Source organism: Rana temporaria, chromosome 4 (genome assembly GCF_905171775.1).
Source record: "Rana temporaria chromosome 4, aRanTem1.1, whole genome shotgun sequence".
Lineage (NCBI taxonomy): Eukaryota > Metazoa > Chordata > Amphibia > Anura > Ranidae > Rana > Rana temporaria.
This window is the reverse complement of record NC_053492.1, coordinates 239,915,215-239,939,128: the sequence shown is the minus strand read 5'-3', so window position 1 is coordinate 239,939,128 and position 23,914 is coordinate 239,915,215. Positions and strand designations below refer to the sequence as shown.

The window sequence follows — 23,914 nt, the reverse complement described above, 5'->3', positions numbered from 1 at the left end:
GAGGCAGGGTCCTCAAAGGTCTCTCGCTACAAGCTTTCCCTTGAAGAGGTGGAAGAGTTATTGGAAACTATCCACGCTACTTTAGGGATAGTTGAGGAGAAAAAGACACTGTCACTCCATGACCAGATGTACAGTGGTTTGGGAGAACAAAAGAAAAGGGTTTTTCCAGTCCATGAAGTACTGGTCAATGCCATCAAAAAAGAATGGCAGGACCCAGAGAGGAAACCTTTCTTCTCAAACTCTTTGAAGAGGAGGTTTCCTTTTTCTGAAGAGGAGGCTTCAGTGTGGAAAAAATCCCCCAAACTAGATGCCGCCTTTTCGCAGGTATCCCGACATACGGACTTGGCGTTTGAGGACATGGGGGTCCTTTCAGACCCCATGGACAGGCGGATGGATTCGCTATTAAAAAAGTCCTGGGATGCTTCCCAGGGGAACCTTAAGCCAGCTATGGCAGCAACAGTGGTGGCCCGTAATTTAGAGCATTGGCTCTTACAAATTAAGGCACATATTGAGGCCGGAACGCCAAAAGAGACTATACTTTCCTCTTTTCCAACTTTACTGAGTGGCGTACGGTATGTAGCGGACGCCTCAGCAGAGTCAATCCGCATGTCTGCCAGATCTGCAGCTCTATCTAATTCTGCAAGAAGAGCTCTCTGGCTCAAGACATGGCAGGGGGATAGCGCCTCAAAGGTTAAATTGTGCGGGATCCCCCTTACAGGAGACTTATTATTTGGGCCAGGCTTGGAGGCTGTCTTAGATCGTACAGCCGACAAGAAGAAGGCTTTCCCCTTAAAGAAAAAATTTGGGGGACAGACAAAGAAAAAATTCTGGACCCAAAAGAAGGTGGAAGTCCCCAAACCTGAGGGAAAGAAAAAGTTTTGGGGACCAAAAGGGAAAGGCCGTGCCGGGGCACTTTTTCGTGCTCCTGAACAGCCCCAAAAACCTCAATGACGGAGTCAAGGTGGGAGGAAGGTTGGGGGCCTTTCTCCCACAATGGGAGACGATCACCAGCAACCAATTTGTGCTGGGGATCATAAGGAGAGGGTACAGACTAGAGTTCTCAAGTCCCCCCCCATCCAGACTCTTAGTCACCAATTTGCCCCAATGCAAAGAGAAATCTGTGGCTCTGATCTCCTCTCTTCAGGAGTTGGAGGATCAGGAGGTGGTAGTTCGGGTTCCATCGGAGGAGATAGGAAAGGGCTTCTACTCCCACATATTTGTGGTCCGCAAGCCTTCAGGGAAATTCAGGCTTATACTGAATTTAAAACCTCTAAACACCTCGGTCACGTACAAACGGTTTCGGATGGATTCCATCTATTCCGTGAGGACACTCCTCCTTCCGAACTGCTTCATGGCATCCATAGATTTAAAGGATGCCTACCTACACATCCCAATAGCGGAATGCCATCAGAGATTTCTCAGACTGGCCGTGAGGTCCAGAGAGGGGATGTTTCACCTGCAATTCAAAGCACTCCCCTTCGGGCTCTCCTCTTCCCCCCGCATATTCACCAAAGTGATGGTGGAGGTACTAGCCTTTCTACGTCTCAAGGGCATCCTGGTGATAGCTTACCTGGACGATCTGCTATTCTTTGCAGACTCTCCGACACGGTTGTCCCAGGACCTCCAGGTTGCAAAGGGGATTCTGGAGAACCTAGGTTGGTTACTCAATCTGGAAAAATCCAGCCTGACACCCTCCCAAAGAGTCACTTTTCTGGGATATGTATTGGACTCAACCAGACAGATGACTTTTCTCCCAATAGAAAAAGTTCAGAAGGTGGACAACGTAATATCACTTCTTCAGAGCAGTTGCCAGCTTCGGATAAGGAAAGTCATGTCAGCTCTGGGGTTATTAACATCTTGTCTTCCTGCAGTGCAGTGGGCGGGTCTGCATTTCCGACCTCTACAACTGTTCATACTGAACATTTGGGACCACAAACCGGAATCCTTGGATTCCCTGATATCCATACCGGTTCACATCAAGAGGTCCCTTTGGTGGTGGAGGAAGGGGGCGAACCTTTTACAGGGCCTGGATTGGATCTCCCCGATTTCCAGAACAGTGACAACAGATGCCAGTGGCTCCGGTTGGGGAGCACACCTGGACTCCCTTCTGACACAGGGTCGCTGGGCAAAAGAGGACTCGCAAAAATCTTCGAATTGGAGAGAACTAAAAGCGATAGAGTTAGCCCTCAAAGCCTTTCAGAAGGAGCTGCAGGGACAGCATGTTCGAATCAGGACAGACAACTCCTCGGCAGTAGCTTATGTCAACAAGCAGGGGGGCACCAGGAGCAAGTCCTTATGGGATCTGACAAAATCTATTCTCATATGGGCGGAGGCCAATGTCTTGTCCCTCTCAGCCATACATCTGAAGGGAGAATTAAATCAGGTCGCAGACTTCCTCAGCAGGAAGAAACTGAGGGAGGGCGATTGGGTTCTGAATCAGGAAGTTTTCAGAGCGATCACTCAAAGATGGGGTCTTCCGGAGGTGGATTTATTCGCCTCAAGAGAAAATGCCAAAACTCGGCTCTTTTTTTCCCTAAACAGATGGGATGGAGCTCTGGCGGTGGACGCTCTGGCCCAAACCTGGAAGTTCTCCAGGTGTTATGCTTTCCCCCCTCCGGTTCTAATACCAGCAGTCCTGAGGAAACTGCAGGGGGAGAACACAACACTCATTCTCATCGCACCTCATTGGCCCAGGAGACCATGGTTCTCTATCCTAAAAAATCTATCGATAGAATCTCCTTGGATTCTACCAATTCGGGAGGATCTCCTTTTGCAGGGTCCAATCTGCTGCCCGCAGGTAGAGAGATGGAACCTGGCAGCCTGGCTTCTGAGGAAGAGCTGCTGAGGGGCAAAGGGTTTTCAGAACGCTTGGTTGAAACACTCCTAAGCTGTAGAAAGAAGGAGACGCAAGCCATTTACCAAAAAGTGTGGAAACGGTTTAACATCTGGTGTGCAGAAAGCTCATTCAGTGTCAACAGCTCTGTGGCTGTTTTAGAATTTCTTCAAGCTGGAGCTGATAAAGGGTTGGCAACTAGCACGCTGAAGGGTCAGGTGTCATCGCTAAGTGTATTTTTTGAAAAACAACTAGCATTTGACCCTTGGGTCTCTAGATTTTTTAAGGCTTTGAGTAGACGGAGACCTGTTAAAACCTCCAACTTCCCAGTTTGGGATCTCTCATTGGTTCTTCAAGCCTTTACAGTAGAACCATTTGAGCCTTTAGACAAATGTAGTTTAAAAGTGATCACTCTCAAAACAGTGTTTTTAGTAGCGATCACTACTGCCAGGAGAGTGAGCGAACTCGAGGCCCTATCTATTAGGGTCCCCTTTTTTCAAGTTTTTCCGGATCGCATCATTTTTAAGACAGATCCGGCTTTTCTACCAAAGGTAGCTTCTAAGTTTCACAGAAGTCAAGAAATAACATTGCCTTCTTTTTGTTCAAATCCTGTGAGGGAACAGGAACACAAGTTTCACAACCTAGATGTTAGGAGGTGTGTCCTACAATACTTGGATTACACAAGTCAGTTCAGGAAAGCTGATTCACTATTTGTTTTGTTTTCTGGGTCCAAGAAAGGGTCTAGGGCTTCTAGACGCACGATAGCCAGGTGGTTAAGGGCAGCCATCGTTCTAGCCTATTCTTCTAGGGGAGTAGAGCCTCCACAGGGTATCAAGGCTCATTCCACCAGGGCAGTAGCAACTTCCCAAGCAGAGTGTGCTGGTGCTTCCCCGGAGCAGATCTGCAAGGCTGCAACATGGTCTAGTTTCTCAACGTTTGTAAAACATTACAGACTGGACCTACTTTCAACCAAAGACCAGGCTTTTGGACGCAAAGTACTGCAAGCAGTTGTCCCACCCTAGGGTAAGGTGCTCGCTTATCCTCTCTACAGTACCTGTCCTGAAAGACGAACAGGGAAAAACGGGGTTACTTACCGGTAACATCCCTTTTCCTGGAGTCTTTCAGGACAGCACTGGTACCCACCCTCTTTTGTTGTAGGGGATATTATGGAAACTCATCAGACGAGGCCGTCAGGTAAGATGTAATTTTATACTTTTATGACGTGTTCTTGTGTCTCCCCAGCTGGCCGGAGGTACTCTGGAAAAAACTGAGGAGCTGAGGGAGGATGAGGCTTAAATTCTTAATTGGAAGGCGGTGTTTCCTGTGAGGGGAGGAGCCTGTGTCTCTCTACAGTACCTGTCCTGAAAGACTCCAGGAAAAGGGATGTTACCGGTAAGTAACCCCGTTTTTTGCTCCAAATGTGTTTGTGTGTACTGTATCCAGATTTTCCTTTGAATTAGGTGAAGTGTCAAGGCTTTACTGTGATACATGCACATAGAACAGAAGATATATCTGTCTTTCATGTACTGGTAGACAGTAGACATGTGCACACTGAAATATTTCATTTCGTAATTTTGTTTTCGTCCGAAAAATACATTTATTTTGTTTTTATTTTGTTTCGTTAAAAATTGCATTCGTCTGAAAATCCGAATTAATTAAGGTCGAATCTGTCATTGAAGGCCTATGGTGTCTGTCGAATGTTTTAAGAAGATTCGACGGGGGAGCTAAACTGTACGCCGCCGCATTTGTACGTTTCCGGTCGAATGTTCCGCCTACAAGCTATAGAAGAATTCTAATGTTGTATGACACTAGTAATAATAATTTATAAATATAATTATTACTAGTCAACCAACATTGGGCCAAGCATTTGACCGGAAAAGTACAATTGCGGCGTCGTACAGTTTAGCTGCTTGTCAAATCTTAGAATTTTCGACAGACACCATAAGCCTTCAATGACAGATTCAACGTTTGTATGTTTTTCGCTGCTTCGTCGAATCTTCGTCTACCCCCAACACTCTCTCTATAATGTCAAATCTTTTCTCTCTATGTCGAATAATCTTGGACTAATAGAGTTAGGTTATGCACATATCTAGTAGACAGTTAAATGCCCCTTTCTAGTTCTCTACTTTACATCTTATTCAATCGATAAGCAGTGTTTGCAAATCGTCTCCACAACGTAAATCAACCCCCCCCTAGTGTCTTATGCACTCTGTTTACATGCAAATTAGATGTTAGTAAATAAGGTGGACTTATATTCACTTTGAATACTCAGTCATGTGCAAGGGAAATAAAAAAAAAGGGATTTTTGGTGGCACATGATTGTTTTCAAAGTATATCATCCTTTAGTAAATCATGTAATTACAGATGGTTGTTAAAGAAAAATAAAATTAGGAGCTGTGTGTAGTCAGTAATTTCCTCCACCTAAAAGAGAACTTTTAAGCCAGGCAAAAATCTTAGGCTGAATGATATTCAGCTTATGTAAGCTGCACCATGAATCATGGAGTACTTCATATTTGCTTATTTCCCATTGCAGGAAAAATAGCTCAAGTGTTACCTAGTTGTTCTCACAGGTTACATATATACAGGGCTTTTTTTCTCAGAGAAAACTTGCAGGTACCCCTCTTCTCTGAACCCCTACCCACCCCTGACCACCGTCCCTTAGTTCCGCCCCCTACCCACCTCTCAGTATCACCCTTTTTGAAAAATGCAGAACCAAGTATCATTTTATGGTGCTATGTAATTTGTATGCAATTTGTTAATGATAACAAGAAAAGCATGCGTCCGCGTGACATCATTGTGGTTCCGGACACTCAGACAGCCGGAATCCACAAACCCGGAAGGAAGACAGCATGAAGATGGAAGCTGTGTCAGCAGTGACAGCTCCCCGCGGGAGGGCTTCGTTTTAAGGTACGTTTCAAATAATGTGCACTAGTATGTGATGCATACTAGCACATTATGACATTGCCTTGCAGGTTAAAAGAAAAATAATCTCTGGCGGTTTACTACCGCTTTAGGCTCCATTCACACCTAGGCAGACAAATTTGCGGCGTTTTGTCGCCGCAAATCGCTGTACAAATAGTATCACCCTTTTTGAAAAATGCAGAACCAAGTATCATTTTATGGTGCTATGTAATTTGTATGCAATTTGTTAATGATAACAAGAAAAGCATGCGTCCGCGTGACATCATTGTGGTTCCGGACACTCAGACAGCCGGAATCCACAAACCCGGAAGGAAGACAGCATGAAGATGGAAGCTGTGTCAGCAGTGACAGCTCCCCGCGGGAGGGCTTCGTTTTAAGGTACGTTTCAAATAATGTGCACTAGTATGTGATGCATACTAGCACATTATGACATTGCCTTGCAGGTTAAAAGAAAAATAATCTCTGGCGGTTTACTACCGCTTTAGGCTCCATTCACACCTAGGCAGACAAATTTGCGGCGTTTTGTCGCCGCAAATCGCTGTACAAATAGCGGCGTTTTGTACCGCGATTTGCGGCGACAAAACGCCGGTATTGTTCGCCTAGATGTGCCCCAGATTGACCCCCTCTATGGAGATGGTGAACCATCTCCATAGAGGGACATGTGTTTTCATCCCTCTGGCGGCAGCGGCGTAGCACTACAGGCGTTAAAACGCCTAGATGTGAATGGGGGCTTAAGTAGGAATGCTTACAATACATATTTTAATTGTTTATATTATATTATTATTATTATAAAGATAAAGTGAATGAACAAATTTAAAAAAACGAAAATCGAATCATTATTTGGTGTGACTATCCTTTGGCATTAAACCAGCATCAATTCTTACACTTGCACAAAGTCAGAGGTTTTGCCAAATTAAAGTCAGGTGTATGATCATTTATATCAAGCGGGTGCTAATGAGCATCAGTTTCCTATGATCCATTTCCTATGTTATGTAGGTTGAAACACAGTCACTAACTTAAAGAAACAGCTGTTTAGGAGATAAAAAACTGAGTGAGGAACAGCCAAACTCTGCTGCTAAGGTGAGGTTGAGGAAGACCGCTTCATGTCACAGGTCATACACCACAGCAAAACTGAGCACAGCAACAAGACACAAGGTGTAGTTATACTTCAGCAAGGTCTCTCCCAGGCAAGATTTCAAAGCAGACTGGGGTTTTAAGATGTGCTGTTCAAGCTCTTTTGAAGAAGCACCAGAAACTTGCAATGTTGAGGACGGTTGACGCAGTGGTTGGCCATGATGAAAGACCCATAATACCTCCCTTCAACTTTGAAAAATGTCCAGCAGTACCGTCGGCACAGAACTGGCAAAAATAAGTGGGACCCAGGTACACCCATCTACTGTCTGGAGAAGTCTGGCCAGAAGTGGTCTTCATGAAAGAATTGCGGACTAAAAGCCATAACTCCTGATGTTGAAACAAGGCTAAGCAACTCAACTATGCTTAAAACCTTAGGAACTGGGGTGCAGAATATGGCAGCAGGTGTTCTGGACCGATGAGCCAACATTTTAAATATTTGGCTGTAGCAGAAGGCAGTTTGCAAAGGGCTGCAGAGCGTTACAATAATGAGTTTCTGCAGGCAACAGTGAAGCATGGTGGAGGTTCCTTGCAAGATTGGGGCTGTGTTTATGTAAATTGAGTTGGAGATTAGGTCAAGATCAAAAAAATACAAAGCAGATAGTTGTACATCATGCCATACTGTCAGGAAGTCGTGTGATTGGCCCCAAATGTATTCTGCAGCAGAACGACCCTAAACAATGCAGCCAATATCATTAAGAACCATCTTCAGTGTAAAGGAGTCATGAAAGTGATGGTTTGGCCCCCACAGAGCCCTGATCTCAACATTGAGTCTGTTTGGGATTACATGTAGAGACAGAAGGATTTCAGGCAGCCTACATCCACAGTAGATCTGTGATTAGTTTTCCAAGATGTTTGGAACATCCTACCTGCCGAGTTCCTTCAAAAACAACGTGCCTTGAAGAATTGATGCTGTTTTGAAGGCAAAATGTGATCACATTCAATATTGATTAGATTTGAATTTCCCTTCTGTTCATTTACTTTCCATTTAGTTAATCCTGAAAAACCCATTTAAAAAAAGTTATGCATTAATTTGCATTTTAATGAGTGAAATAAGTACAGTGGAACCTCAGTTTAAGAGTAACTTGGTTTAAGAGCGTTTTGATTTGCGAGCAACTTTTTAAAAAAAATTCTGACTCGGTTTGCAAAGTGTTGACTCACAAGACTAGCAGAATTCAAGCTAAATAGCCTGCAGTACCTCATTTAGCCTGAGTGTTACGGGGGCGCAGGAAACAAGCCAAAGTGCCTCCGACCTCTGGCCGCATTCGGTATTGCATCCCATTGAAGTCAATGCAGAAATAATTATTTTCGATGTGGGCAAACCTGGTGGCCAACTACAAGAAACGTCTGACCTCTGTGATTGCCAACAAGGGTTTTGCCACCAAGTACCAAGTCGTATTTTGCAAAGGGGTCAAATAATTATTTCACTTGTTAAAATGCAAATCAATTCATAACTTTTTTAAATCTGTTATTTTTGTTCTGTCTCTCACTGTTAAAATAAACCTACCATTAAAATGATAGACTGATCATTTCTTTGCCAGTGGGCAAACGTACAAAATCAGCAGGGGATCAAATACTTTTCTCCCTCTCTGTATATAAGCTATAGTTTGATTGGTTACCTACTTTCCCCACTTAAAATGCATAGGGAATTAGCCTCTTCCCTGGGGCTTTCTAAAGGCTTAGTCCACTTTTCTGAGGATTTTCATGTTACACCACCATTTACATGAAGGGTCCTTCTCCCTGCAGCCTTCTGTTTTTGTTTGAATCTGTTGTGACTGTGGATGGCTCCACTTGCACAGCTGCATCCTCCATTCATAGATCCAATCACAGGCATCAGTGAATGGAAATACCATACCATACCCATCTACCACTTTGGCAGAAATAATTAGATTCTAATTGAGCAAAAGTGTGATGACATCATTGATTATGACCTGCAGCTCCATAATGGTAGGTTTGTACCTCTATAATATGGACCTAGGGCTGGGATGTAAACAGAAGCCTGTGCTTTGCATCCACTATGCATTGGTTGTGATTGTAGTGCTATGCGTGCCATTTATTAAATGCACATTGTTTTCTTTCATTAATGTGGGTGCATTTATTAAAATGTTGCAAAAGGTGGACTATGCCTTTTAAAGAAGTTTTGGAGGCTGATGCATTTGACAGTACAGAATTACAATTACAGTACAAAAACATGATCGCACTGGCTGCTCAATATCATTTTTTGTTGCCAGTGTGTGGGATTATCACACTAACAATAAGTCATGTCCATTTACATATGTGTATTTTAATATGTTTTTACACTCCATGGAAAACAAAGTATTGGTTAATACAGAAATACTGCTAAAGTATAGCATTCCTAATCTCTAGTCTGTATGCTTTGCTAACAGGGCGGGTTGTTTTCCACATCCCTGATTGGTTTCATCACCTATTAATGGGAGGAAGAATCCTGATCAAAAACACACTTGAAACCTACACAGACCACTACTTGAAATGTAAACTAGAGCAACTTAGTCAAGAGCATCGGCTAGTGTCACTGATTACACTTCTTAGAGGTATGTACCACCCTTCACAGTAGTCGCAGCAAATACAGATCAGTTTCAAAATTACCTTATTTTTTTTCCTTTTAAAATGGTGCATTTTCTTAGTTTAACCACTTCAGTACTGTACACTTTTCCCCCCCTTCATGCCCAGGCCAATTTTCATTTTTCAGCGCTGTCATACTTTGAATGACAATTGCGCGTGGTCATGCAATACTATACCCATATGAAATTTTTAATATAGCGTAATAAATGAAAAATTACTGAGAATTTTGAAAAAAAAATAGTTTTTCTTTGTTACTGTTATAACATTTTGCATATAAATAATCTTTCTTCATAAATTTAGGCCAAAACGTATACAGCTACATTTCTTTGGTAAAAATAACCCAAATCGGTGTATATTATTTAGCCTGTAGGAAAACTATAGAGTCCACAAACTATGGTATATATCTGAAAATTTATCAATCCTGATGTACTGACAGCCTATGTCATTTCTTGAGGCCTGAAAATTCCAGGACAGTACAAATATCCCCCAAATGACCCTTTTTAGAAAGTAGACAGTCACCATTTTTTTGTCACAATTTTTTTGAAGATTAACTGGTTTCCGACCGCTCACGCATATATACTGCAGCAGAATGGCTCTCCTGGGCGAAATCCCGCACGGCTTATGATCGCCAACAGCCACATGTGATCGTGTGTGCGATCGGGAGTACAGGGCTTTATGTGTGTAAACACACAAATCCCCATGCTGTCTCAGGAGAGAAGGACAGATCGTGTCTTTCTACAAAGTAAAAACCATGATCTGTAATCTCTCCTAGTTAGTCCCCTTCCCCTTGATCACCCCCTAGTGTTAACCCCTTCCCTGCCAGTGACATTAACATATTAATCAGTGCATATTTATAGCACTGATCGCTCTGTAAATGTCAATGGTCCCAAAAATGTGTCAAAGGTGTCTGACCTGTCCGTCACAATACCGCAAAAAATTGCAGATCACCGCCTTTACTAGTAAAAAAATAAAAACGCCATATAAATGCCATAAATCTTTCCCATAGTTTGTAGACGCTATAACTTTTGCTCAAACCAATTAATTTACACTTATTGCAATTTTTTTTTACCAAAAATATGTAGAAGAATACATATCGGCCTCAACTGAGGAAATTTTTTATTTTTTTTTTAAATTGGGATATTTACAAGATATTGTGTTTGTTTGTTTTTTGTTTTTTTAATTGTCGCTCTTTTTTTGTTTATAGCGCAAAAAATACCACCAAAAGAAAGCTTTATTTAACATATAACTAGTGTTTTTTTTACATTTTTTTTTTTTTATGAACATTGACCAGAGCAATACAGTGTTACCATAACACTGTACTACTCTAGGTAAGTGATCAGGATTTTTTTTTTTTACTCACTATTATTGAGTGAGTGAGTAACTTGTGCGCTACAATTGCAAACTAAATCGCCTCAAGGCGCTTTGCATCCAGTGACGTCCTAATCCTTCAGAAGAGGTGGGTCTTGATGCATATAACTGTGAATTTTTACAGTTATAAGCAACCATTTGTTCTGAATAAAAACTTACTTTAGTGTTTACTATTGTGATTAGCCACAACTATTTACATGGTACAGATGAGCAATGATTGGCCCTGTCTTGTACCATGTGATCACTGTGACCAATCACAGAGCTTATCACAATAGTGTACATGAATGGCATGTAACAATTGCCATTCATTGTGTACAATTGTCTTGTAATCTGCTGTGATTGGCCACAGTGATCACATGGTACTGGCAGAGGGCCGGTATAGTTATCGGTCATCGGCTGTGTCCAGTGGACACAGCAGGTGACAGATCGCGCCAGAGCATGGCCCGATCGTTGGAGGACCTCATATGACATTCTTGCAGAATAATGGTGCTTCCCCCCTGGCTGTCATAGTACAATAAGCCAGTCGAGAAGGGGTTAAACATATGACATCTTTTCTATTGTGAATAAAATTTGGTTTAGGCGATATGATGTGTTTCTAATGCTTTAGCATTGAAATCACATCTTCTAACACTCACCTTCCCCTTCACCTAGAATTATCAGGAGCATTCTGATAAATAGCTGTCTAAAAAAAAAAAAAAAAACACCAATCCGCACAAACATCTTAGTTTAGATTTTTCAAATTGCCTAGTCATATTTAGAAACCTTTTCATCGACTTTCTTTCTGGTTTGTGGCCTTTGTTTTCTACTTGATTTATGTCATGTTACCATGTCTTTTTGTCTTGGATTTGAGAATAGCAATTAGAGTCCTATGCAGCATAGAACATTTTTCAATCTTCCTGCTTATTTTTAGATGCTGTGTTTTGTGAAAGTGCGGAGCCACGAACAGCAGCAGCTAAGCAAAAGCGGGCAAAACAAACTTTTGATGAAATGATGAGCTACATTCCAGGTTTGCATTGTTATGTAATTTCTATTTAAATCGGGTTGTGTGATTTTTTATTATTATTATTTATTTATTTATTTTATTTTACAGCTTTTGCTTTAACAGTTAAGAAAATATTCATATATAAGAATAACCATAAAAGCTATTTAGAGATTTTTTTGTCATTCCTAATAATACATTTACTTACTCTGTGCTTTTTCAGTAATCATTATTTTGCTCTAACCCTTTAATGCACATCAGTTGAGCCTTTTTTGTCATTCGCGGGTTCTCCAAAATTGCATATTTTACGTTTTTATTGTATTTTGTGTTATGGGACTTGTCAATAGATTGTAAGGCTGCTAAAAAAAAAAACGAATTTTCCAGTTTGCACAACATAGAGATTAGGCTTTATTTCTAGTTCATTGAGTGGCACAGAAAGTAATATACTGTTGGGATATACTGTCTACAGGAGAAAAAAGAAAAGAAAATTGTAGGCATGTCTTGCTAATGTCCTGATGATGGGGAAATGTCTAGCCTTTTCATTAGCATTTTTTTCCCACAAACATTGCAGCTTGAGCTGTTCTCTATATAGGTGCTATGTAAATCTGACTTTCCTTAGCCAGATTTTGGTGTAAAGTACCATGACCCTGCTGAACTGGAGACTGTGGGGCTAAACTGGAATGTGATCTTTGGGCATAGGGTTCTGCTTGTGGAGCTTTCTTTCAGACGTCACTGGTACAAGTTACAGTAGTTGTGGAGCGCTTTCCAGGTGTAGAGACGTGCCATTGCTTCAACGCTTGCTCTATCTCTGATGAATCCCTTTGAGTAGGCTGTTCATACTGAAAATCAGCAGCTACCTTGTTATTTAAACTGTTGAGTGCTTTAAAAGTTCCCATTTTCCCCATGTAAAGGTTTTATCGTTGAGGAATTGATTATTGACACCCTCCTCATGGTGAAGTCATGTGCGCACATGCTAGTTCCAGCCATTCAGTGTTGGGAGCATCATCTTGCTGCTGTTCCTACTTGTAAGAGCCACATGCACCTCCTATCCTTGGTTCATTCCTACTAACTGCCCATAGAGGCCTGGTCACCTACAGCTACCTGACCCTTAACCTGCTTCCAAGCAGTTGGGATTGTGAGTATCTGATGCCTTATTTCGTACCTTAAGCATATCTAGTGCAACTTGTTTAAATCTAGACATGGGAGGGGGGGGGGGGTAGTCCCACTGTACTGGGATTATCAAGCTCACAATCCACTAACGGCTCAAGTGTTGCCTACTGATGTGACTTATGCTGGCAGCCTTGATTGTTTGTTTTCCCTTTTCTAGAGTGTATGCCATGTTCGTAGTTTTTCCAAGCTCCATCAGGTGTGACTGTCTCCTTTGCTGTATCCAGGGAGGATTTCACTGCAGTCATGTGGAATTTTGTGGTCTAGTTAGAACAGATGCTTTTTGGTTACAAGTGTGCTGGTTCCCATGCCATGGTGCCGAGTCTCTCCAGGCCTTGAAGGACAAGTCTAATGCCAACAGTCCCAGATTGAAAGAGACCATTTCAGCTTTTATTGATGAGGTACACATATCTCTTAACTTGAGGATCAGCCTGAACTTACTTTCAGCTGTGTCCCCAGTCTAGGATCCTTTTAGAGCTTCTAAGACCACCAAGACCTTCCTGGTGCACGCACTGTTTGCAGTCTTCCCTTATGGAGACGTGAAACCTGATAAAAAGTTTGTACCTCCCTGTTACCTATCAATCTTGTACTCATTTGTGTAGGACTGTTGCTAAAAGTGGGATGCCCCATCTGTGGATCTAGCAGTATCCTATTTTAACAAAGCTTTTATAAGCCTAATAGAAGGAAGGAGTAACCGCTGAAGTGTGATTGTTGAACCTCTTCACTGGATCCAAAGCCACGGGGGCTGGCAATGCAATGATAATGCAAAAAGTAGGAAGGAAGGTTTGGACAGCCGCACTCCAAAACAATGGGTTCCTTTATTGTAAAATCTAATCACAAAGATACATGCCACAGCAAAAAAAACAGATGCAAGCTGACGCGTTTCACACTGTAACTCAGTGCTTAATCATAGCTTTGTATCCTTTGTAATCGTATCCTTTGTAACATCCACCTCCTTGCAGCCAAGACACTTTGGCTGCAAGGAGGTGGATGTTACAAAGGATTCCTTCGATGCCCTAGACTCCTGCTATTGAGGTGAGAGTGTGTAGTTTTTGCGCAATACCCCTCTTTTAACATTATTTTATTTGTGCATTGTAAACACTACTAGGTTTTGCTGCATTCACATATTTTGTTTGGTTACATATCATTATTAGCTCATAGTAGCGCAAAGGACACTTTATATTATAATACCTCTCCATTGTATCCACAACTAAAGAACAAAAAGGCCTTTAGTTATACTTTAAGCTACAACTAGAGGTCGTCTGTCTTATTTCCCAATTAAGTCTCATGAGAAGAAATATTGTGCAGTCAGTTTCAGTGTCAACAGAAGTAGAATCTGCTGCATTTCTTTCTGTATGAAACGCAACAAAACTCATGTAAATGCTTCAGAACTTTACTTTGTCCTGAGGTTTTTCAAATATATAAAAAAAAAAACTCACTGGAATGCATTGAAACTCATCAAAAATGCATGTAAACATAAACGCAAAAAAAATCTGGAACGCAGAAATTGTGGTTATGAACCAGCCCTTAAAATAGCCTAAGGTTGTCTGGAAGGGCTTGTGCCTTGCGAGTGACCAAGAAAAGTATTTTTCATATCTGGAGCCAAACAGGGTCTTTTATAGCTGTAGGCCTCATGCACACTGTACATTGTACATGCTGTTTCTCTTGATAGGAAAAAAATCAGCATACAAAATGCACCTAAGCAGTTTTTCAAAACCGTTTAGACCCGTTTGCCATTTGGGTGTTTTTCTTTGGCCAGAATTGTAATTTATTCTAGCCATTAAAATGAACAAACGCTCAATGCGCCTAGGCGTTTTTTTTTTTTCCTGAATTTGATTCTTCTTCTACATTTAGGTAAGGAGCATTGACTGCCTATAAACTCTGCTGCTCATAAACTCCTCTAAAAGCCTATATGTACATGGACATATAGGGGTTTATTTACTAAAACCAGAGAGTGCAAAATCTGGGGCAGCTCTGCATAGAAACCAATCAGCTTCTAGGTTTTATTGCCAAAGCTCAATTGAACAACCTGAAGTTAGAATCTGATTGGCTACCATGCACCAGATTCTGAGTGCACCAGTGTTAGTAAATCTCCCTCATAGGCTTTTATTGAGGCGAGTTCAGGGGCTTAAAGGGGAGTTCCAGACTTTTTTGTATGTATGTTAAAAGTCAGCAGTTACAAAAAGTGTAGCTGCTGGCTTTTAATAAACATACACTTACCTGCTCCACTGTCCAGCGACACGACGCCCGGAGCTCCGCTCCTCTCCCCCCCTCTCCGCCAGCGCCTCCATTCTAACTGTGGGCACCCGGCCGTGACAGCTTTCTAGCTTCACGGCCGGGCACTCACTGCGCATGCGCGAGGACCATGGACAGGCGATCGCCTAGGACCTGTCACGTGTCCCAGGTGATCGCGTACAGGGAGGGGCCGCCAAAAGGCGATATGACGTATTGCCTAATCGGTCCCTGGGCGGAAGGAGGAAGTGAGACAGGAAGTCCCACTCCTTCTGAAGCCCCCCCCCCCCCAAAAAAATTACATGCCAAATGTGGCATGTAAGGGGGCAGGGAGTGGTTTAAGCGGAAGTTCCACTTTTGAGTGGAACTCCGCTTTATGCAAACTAGTGCATGAACTCTTATGCCGCGTACACATGATCATTTTTCAGGTTGTAAAAAACTTTGTTTTTCAGGCCCTAGAAAAAACAACGTTTTTTTTCAACTTCATCATTAAAACGGCCTTGCCTACACACGATCGTTTAAAAAAAAAATGCTCTAGCAACGTACAACACGTACGACGGCACTAAAAAGGGGAAGTTCCATTCGGATAGCGCCACCCTTTGGGCTGCTTTGGCTGATTTTGTGCTAGTAAAAGACGATTTGCGCTTTTCTGTCTGTTACAGCGTGATGAATGTGCTATCTTCATTACGAATGGTAGTTTTACCAGAACGAGCGCTCCCGTCTCATAACTTGCTTCTGAGCATGCGCGGGTTTTCCATGCCGTTAAAGCCCACACACGATCATTTTTTACAACCCGAAAAACGACATAGTTTAAAATGTTGTGAAAAAATAGAGCATGTTCGAAAAAAAATGTGGCCGTTTTTCAGAACACGAAAAATGCTCTGAAGCCCACACACGATCATTTTAAACGACATTTTTAAAATAACTTTGTTTTTTACAACCCGAAAAATGATCGTGTGTACGCGGCATTAGAATGCTCACCTGCATTTCCCCATTTTCCAGTGCACTCTGTGCTTGCAGATACTGTTTGTTTCTGCATCTCATGTTTACCAAGGTGCTGCCCGCGGTATCTAGACCTCCTACTGATGGAACAGTGGACACAGGTTCTAGTGGACAACTTAGCCTTAACTACTGTCCAGACTAGATGTTTGGATGGGCCCTCAAACTTCAGAAATCAGCACTGGAACCAATTCATCAAGTGACATCTCTGGGTCTAGTCCTAGACATGTTTCAAACCAGAGTTTTTTTTCTTCCACAGGATTGGACCATAAAGTAATAGTAGGTTTGATGACATAAGAACACACTACCAAACAGTGTGCCAATCCAGTATAAAGATGTGCGTGGCTTTATGGTTATGTTAATGTGTCATCATGTTGATCAGCAAGATGTCAAATAAAGGCTGGAAAAAGGTCTTTGTGTGTCATGACCACATAATCGAAAACTATAGAGAAGACACCAAAGCTTCCTGTGTAGCTATGCCAGGAATAACACCATTTGAAATCTCTGAACAGAAGTCCACTGTGTACATAACATGACAGCTGTGAATGATCACTGCAATGTGACTTTAGTTGTATTGTCTAACCATTATATTGCTAATGACTTGTATGAGAAGACCATGACTAACAAAGCAACTGACATAAAGTAATGGTCTAAATTATTATTCATTTTTTGTTTCATATAAATTATTTATGCTTTTATTGTATACTTAATCCTCATTTGTTTTTGTTGTTTTTTTGGATAGATTTAATAGGAAAATGTATGGGTGATGAAGCCAAATATGAAGGCATTAGATTGCTGTTTGATGGTCTGCAGCAACCTGTACTTAACAAACAGGTAATATGATACAAATACAATGATAATGTGATACAAAAGCTACATCTAGAACGGTTTACATTCACACAGGTTAAAATGACAATAGCCCGTGGTGCTTGTGCCCCCTGTGATGACGGTGTCCTAAGGGTGCCAGAGTATCTCTATTGGTTTAGGACCAATGCAAAGGAAAACAAGCTTTTTTATCTGTACTTTGCTTACTAGGACAGACTTTCTCACCGACTAGAAACTTTACATCAGACGCAAGGCTTACCATGTCTTGCACTCCCCCCTTCAATTATTTATCTTTTTTGCAGAAGCTTTTTGTTTTCTCCACAAAGAGGGTGCAGGTTTTACAGCACCTGTCCCGAAGCGAGGGGTGATCTGTGACCTCCAGGTTTCCTATTCTGCCCGGGACAACTCTCTTCAGAAGAGCCCTTACTAAGTACTTATTGGATACATTTTGGCTTTGGAGCTTGAGGCAAGGTGGAATGCTCGGGAGTCCAACGTCCTGAGGGGATCAGGGATTTCCATGCCCTTTCTTTTAAGAGGAGGCCCATAGCACGTTTTGTGCACTTTTTTTTTTGTGCTGTTTTGAGTTGCACTTTACTTTTTTGTTTCTGCTTTGATGCACAGGTGAAAAAAAAAGAAAAAAATCCTTATGAATACTGTGCAATTAAAAAATAAATAATTGTTTCTGTGAGAAAAATAAACAATTAGAGCCACAGGGCTTCATATGCAGTAATAGTCATTCAGGATTGAGGTATGCAATGTGCCGACAGTAAAAAGGTCTTGTTACCCAAAAACCAGCCAATTGGATTTCAATTGTCAATTGAACAGTACTTAGTTTGATAATGAGACTAAGATTATAATTGGTTGTTATGGGCATCAAGATATTGTCTGGCACTCTGCCTTTGTCATAGCAGACATCTCTTTCTAGATAGGGATGCACCGATACCAGTTTTTTAAGACTGAGTATGAGTTCCAAAAAGTGCTCAAAAATCCCAATTACTGATACCTATTTTGCCCTTGGATGCATTTATTTTTTACGGTTCACACCTGTGCGATTTTCATGCGACTTGACAGGAAATCGCATGACAAGTTGCACCCCATTTGCGATTTTATTAAGACTTGCATTGAATTCTATTAAAAAAAGTTGCAAGCCACAATGAAATTGGAGGTCTAAATATCACTGATCAATACAGTGCGATTTGGACCTCCAATTTGATTGCAGCTTGCAACTTCATTTTACAGAAGTCAATGCACTTTGCAATGAAATTGCAAAAGAGGACCGGTTTTAGTATCGGAGCATTTGCACGAGTACAAGTTTTTGTGAAAATGCTTAGTATCCGCACCGAAACCGGTATCGGTGCAACGCCAATCCTAGATGTAAAAATTCTGGATGCCTGGTTTAGAAGATGAGCTAATTTTTAAAAAGGCAATGCCTGAGGGTTGAACAGAGGCTGTAAAGGCTTACTGTTAATTATGTAGGACACAATATAGCAGTTTAACCATGTCCTTTGTCTGGTGTAAGAGCAGCGATCTTTGTGTTGCAGTCCTAAACACCTCCCAGTCAGCAGGGAGAGCAAGCTTTGCTGATTGGGGAGCTGTAAGTCTTAGTATTTTGGGGGCACATGTGGGACCTCTGCAAAAAAAAACTGCTGCTCTTGAATTGAATGTAAAGGTCTGATTTGCAGCCCATGACCTGGACACAGGACGTTGTGGAGCTGCGGGAGATTATTTCCTGCTATATTAAAAGTAAAGCTAGCCATACATGGATCTAAATTTGTCTGGTTCCGCAGGGACTGGCTGAGATTTGATCCATGTATGGGCAGGCTGATTGTACTAAAGCTGATTGTTGGAACCACGTGAGTACAACCAGCTATAGCTGCTAGTTGCAATCAAGTTCTGCTGTTCGGGAAGGCTCCCTGCACTGACTGTTTTGATGGGGTAATCGATCGATTTTGTTTCCTTCCACTCGTGCTTAAAATTATTAATTGCAAACCTTTGGCTTTAATTGTTTCATTTTTCTGAGGGTACAGTTGGGCTTAAAAATCAAACACATTTGCTTAGCAGCTAAGCGGTTTATTTTATCATTCAGGGACCTTTTGTATCACCTATAAATGTGCCTGAATAATTTGGAAATACAATTTTACTCAGTAACAAAGTTCTTGCAAAAATATTTACATTGTGTATACAATTTGGAAGACTTTTAATATGCGTGTGGTTGGCTATCGAACACCTTTTTTTTTTCCTGCATGTTTAATATTCACATTGTGACAAGACAATATGTATTAAATAGCATTTGTATTGTTTTTCAGCTGTCTTATGTTCTACTAGATATTGTAATGCTTGAGATATTCCCAGAACTCAATAAGGTACTGTATAAAGGTTCTTATGCATGTATTTAAAATGTCCTATGCTTGCACACAATGTACAGCATTAAATACTTTAAAGGTAGAACTTAAGGTAAAAATGTAAGGGAGGATTTAAACCCCTGTCACATCTTTTTTGCCATTTGTGTTTCAGTGGGGAGATTTCCTTCACTTCCTGTCCCATAACCAAACATTAAGTGAGAGAAAATTCTCTGCCCAGCAAATCCAGCATTGTCTGTTGCGATAAGCTGCTTTGGGCCATATGCTGACATCTTTTTTATTCTGACATCAATGGGAGCCTGTCTGCCTCTTCCAGCCCCAATGGCGTGCTCCATGCCTGCCCACCAGCCCTACCTGTGCAGATTCCTGGTATATGTGACATGTGACACACACATTGTTCTTGTTTAGGTGGGGGGAAAAAAAGGTAATTTCAGATTCTGGAGGATGGGGGATTTGCAGGGAGGAAAACCAACTCTTTTTGAGACTGAAAGTAAACTTTAAGATGTGATGGCCTGCGGGGTAATATCTCCCATTATTATCTTGTCTGTACATATGGGCAGGGTCCTTTGACTAAAGTGCTTGACTACCAAACTCTCCTACGAGAAGAATTTGAAGAACATCAAGGATTCTGCTGGGGGCAAAAACACAAATGTTATGCTTATTTTTCAGCAGTAGAAGCCTAATGCCCCGTACACACCATCACTTTATGTGATGAAAAAAAATGACGTTTTTAAAAACGTCACTTTAATTGACCGTGTGTGGGTGAAAACGTCGTTTTATGTCTTCTAAAAAACGACCAAAAAAAATTGAAGCATGCTTCAATTTTATGTGTCGTTTTTCAAAAGTGCACTTTTTACTTCACAGAAATTGACCGTGTGTAGCAAAAACGTCGTTTAAAACGACGTTTTTTCACCCGCGCATGCCCAGAAGCTACTTATGAAGCGAGCTTCAATGGAAAAACGTGGTGAACGTAACCTCGCTTTGCTAGAACATTGTGAGAAAAACGATGGTGTGTATGCAACTTCGTCTTTGAAAATTGAACTTTCAAAAACGTCATTTTTTACTTCACAGAAAATGTCGTTTTTTTTCATCACATAAAGTGATGGTGTGTATGCGGCATCAGGAACAGACTGCAAAGTCATCTCTGTCCGTACCTGCTAAAAATTGTCCCTTCCATTTCTGCTTGCCCTGAGCTTCCATGGTGTGACCACCGTGTGTAAAGCAATGGTGAACTTGCGCTTCCCTAAAGTGGTTTGCAATTTGCAAATGTGAAAAGAAAACACTGATAATGGGAGGGTTAGTTTGGGACAAATCCTGCAAATTCCCATTTAGCACAATCAGTGATTAATATATATATATATATATATATATATATATATATATATATATATATATATATATATATATATATATATATATATATATATAGTCTCATACAAACAACATAAAGTGAAAAAAGAGAAAAAATTATATATATAAAAAGTTAAAATTGGGACAGAAAACTCTGAAGAGGTGCTGCAATTTTTGGAACTTGCTGGAATATGCAGCAATGGGATAAAGATGAAAAGCAATGAAAATGTAGCGCAACCCCCCAAAAAAATATAAATATATAGTGGATACCGAAGGACAAAGGTAAACAAAAGTTTCATGAAACTAAAATGAATTATGTGATAAAATTGCTAATAACAATCAAGGAGTTAATTAAGTGCTGATAGCTGGAGACAAAACAGTTCACTGATCAAATGAAAGATAGCTGGCTTCACAGTTGATATAGTTGAATCTTCCAGCAACTTTTAATAAAGAGGTTTTTATGAACTTTTTCAAACGTAATGCACTATGAAGCCTCTTTTTTTCCTCTAATTATATTTGCTAATTATGCCATCCCTGGGAGAGCTGTGAACGAGTGGAGCTGAGCTGATCACCATTGTTCCTTTGAACTAAAGAGGACGGATCCACCTTTCCTGCACTCCTGTGACCCATGGAATCTGCATTATTTGCCTGTATGATCTCCTAACAGAGATCCATCTTTCATGGTAAGGGGCCAACTTGCCCGAATATTATCTTGTGTCTCCGCATGCGGATGTATATGTATTTCCTGGAAGATTCAACTATATCAACTGTGAAGCCAGCTATCTTTCATTTGATCAGTGGACTGTTTTGTCTCCAGCTATCAGCACTTGATTAACTCCTTGATTGTTAATAGCAATTTTATCACATAATTAATTTTAGTTTCATCAAACTTTTGTTTACCTTTGTCCTTCGGTATCCACTATATATTTATATATTTTTTGGGGGTTGCGCTACATTTTCATTGCTTTTCATCATGGTGTGACCACCGCCAATGCTACAAACCACTGACAATTCCTTCTGAGAATAAAGATGGGCCCTTACTTTTCAGAGTGGGGGGGATATCTTTTGACTTTAAGTGTCACCCGGATGTCTTGCATCCACAATGCTTAGGTGCTTGTGGTGGTATCTCAGGGCTACAAACTCGCTTTTTGTTCCTTGCCTGATGCTCAACTTTCTGACATCAAGCCTCCCTGTATCTCCCCACCAGCTTGCTGATCCTCATGGGAACCCCTATGAAGTGATTTCGCAAGAGGTCATAGCCTCCAGTCCATGTTGCAGAAAGGTTTCAGAGATTTTTTTCCAGAGGCTTTCCAGCTCACCAGCATATTCTGCGTTTTTGCTGCAGGACCTTTGCACTACCATTTTGTGGACCTTTCATGACTTCTACAAATTAGGTTAGGTGTGCTTGCTCTAGTTAGTACTGTTGAACTCCTGAAGTATTCTAAGTGTGTGATACTTGGTGACCTCATGTTGTGGGAACAGTTGGCAAGGGCTCTGGAAGACAAATGTGTCTCTGACTGATCAAAATTTGCTGAGGTTCAGGCAAGCCTGAATCTTCGGAAAGCAATGTTGACTGACTCTTTGCCTAAAGTATCCAGGCTGGTCTTGGACATTTCCAGGCTAAAGCGTTATTTCTCCAGAATAAACTTCACTCTCTAATGTCTCAAAACCATGTTCCCCATCTAGAAGTTGTTTGACCCTCTGATGCTGCGTGAGTGAGAAACTTTATTTCTTTATCGTACATCACGGGACACAGAGCGGCATTCATTACTATATGGGGTTATATGGAGTACCTTCAGGTGTAGACACTGGCAATCTCAAACAGGAAATGCCCCTCCCTATATAACCCCCTCCCATAGGAGGAGTACCTCAGTTTTTACGCCAGTGTCTTAGGTGTTAGTCATGGTTTAGCTTGCCTCCGCATCCTTGGGATTAGGTGAGCTACCGGTTCTGTCCAAAAAAGCCTCAGCGCTAAAGTGGTCAGTAACCGGACCCCAAACCCTTGGGGTATAGCCCATAATGCTTTTCTTTTTAGAGAGCTGGACCCTGGGCCCAGAACTTAGAAACCTTTGGGTACCTAAAGTTTTCTGTTGCCAGGGTGCTATATGGGCCCAGGACAGTGGATCCTTCATAGGAACCCAGGGCCTGAAGGTCTAGACATCCCCACGGAGATGGGGGAAGATTGGGCCTCTTGCTTGGCAAAGTCCTGCGGCATGGAGCAGGTAAGTGAGGGGAAAACTTGCGGAACTTGGTTCTTAGCAGGTTTTTTTCTGGGGGGTCACAGGGGACATGCCTAAAGTTATGCACTGCATCTGGCAAACTAGTCACATATCATAAAGATAGGATGGCTCTCTATGTATTATTCCCCATAAGATGTGACCTCCCTTGTAGTGTTGGAAAAGCATTGAGTGGGGCCTGTGTTATATAAAAATATATGTGTGTGTCAGAGAGCTTTGCTTACCTGCAGGCCTCCAGGCGATGCTCCATTCAGTCTTCCTCCTCAGAGCCTGCAAGCAGGCAAAACGCTGACCTCCTCATGGTTCCAGGCTGCAGGCTGCAGTTTGCTGGAACAGAGAGGTCCCTTCCTCCCAAAATCCCCCCCCCTCCCCCTCCCCTCCCCCTCCCCTCCCCCCCTCCCCCTGTCGGGAGGGGCATTTCCTGTTTGAGGTTGCTGGGGGGGAAGGGCGGGTCAGTGGCTTAAAGGAAGGGGCGGCCCTTCCTTGTTTGTTCCATCAATACTTTGGAACTGAGGAGAAAGACCAGAGCGGCAGCACGGGGCGCCGAGGACACACAGTGGCCAGAAAGGATATTGCAGTCTTCAGAGGACTGTTTTGTCAAGCCTAGAAATAGGCTGTTTCTTTTCCATCTCATAGTTTTTCTTTGCAATACTACTCAGGGGGACAGAATGTTTTTTCTTTCCTGGATTTGAAACAAAAACGAAAAAAAAAAAAAAAAAAAAAAAAAAAGTCATCTAGGGGAGAGGAAGCATTTTTTTTTTTTATCCCCCAAACAGGTGTTTGGACAATTAACTTTTATAGTTCCAAATACCAATAGGTAGCAGGTGTACCTCGGTATTGTACCATGGTATGCCGCTGTTTTCCCTACAGGGAGCCTTGGGGCCATCGGGATCTGGGGCTGGAGCTGACGCGGGTCAGTCCAACCCTA

The 23,914-nt window shown here is 41.8% G+C and overlaps 1 protein-coding gene across 2 annotated transcripts in view; it reads left to right on the top strand.

Annotated features, from left to right (window-relative positions):
• Positions 1-23,914, top strand: part of SNX14 (sorting nexin 14) — a 112,767-nt gene that overhangs the window by 75,445 nt on the left and 13,408 nt on the right. For both annotated transcript variants that reach the window (XM_040350052.1, XM_040350053.1), the window contains 4 exons: positions 9,274-9,438; positions 11,748-11,843; positions 16,957-17,048; positions 19,346-19,402. In XM_040350052.1, the coding sequence (XP_040205986.1) occupies positions 9,274-9,438; positions 11,748-11,843; positions 16,957-17,048; positions 19,346-19,402 (410 nt within the window). The remainder of the gene's footprint in view (positions 1-9,273; positions 9,439-11,747; positions 11,844-16,956; positions 17,049-19,345; positions 19,403-23,914) is intronic.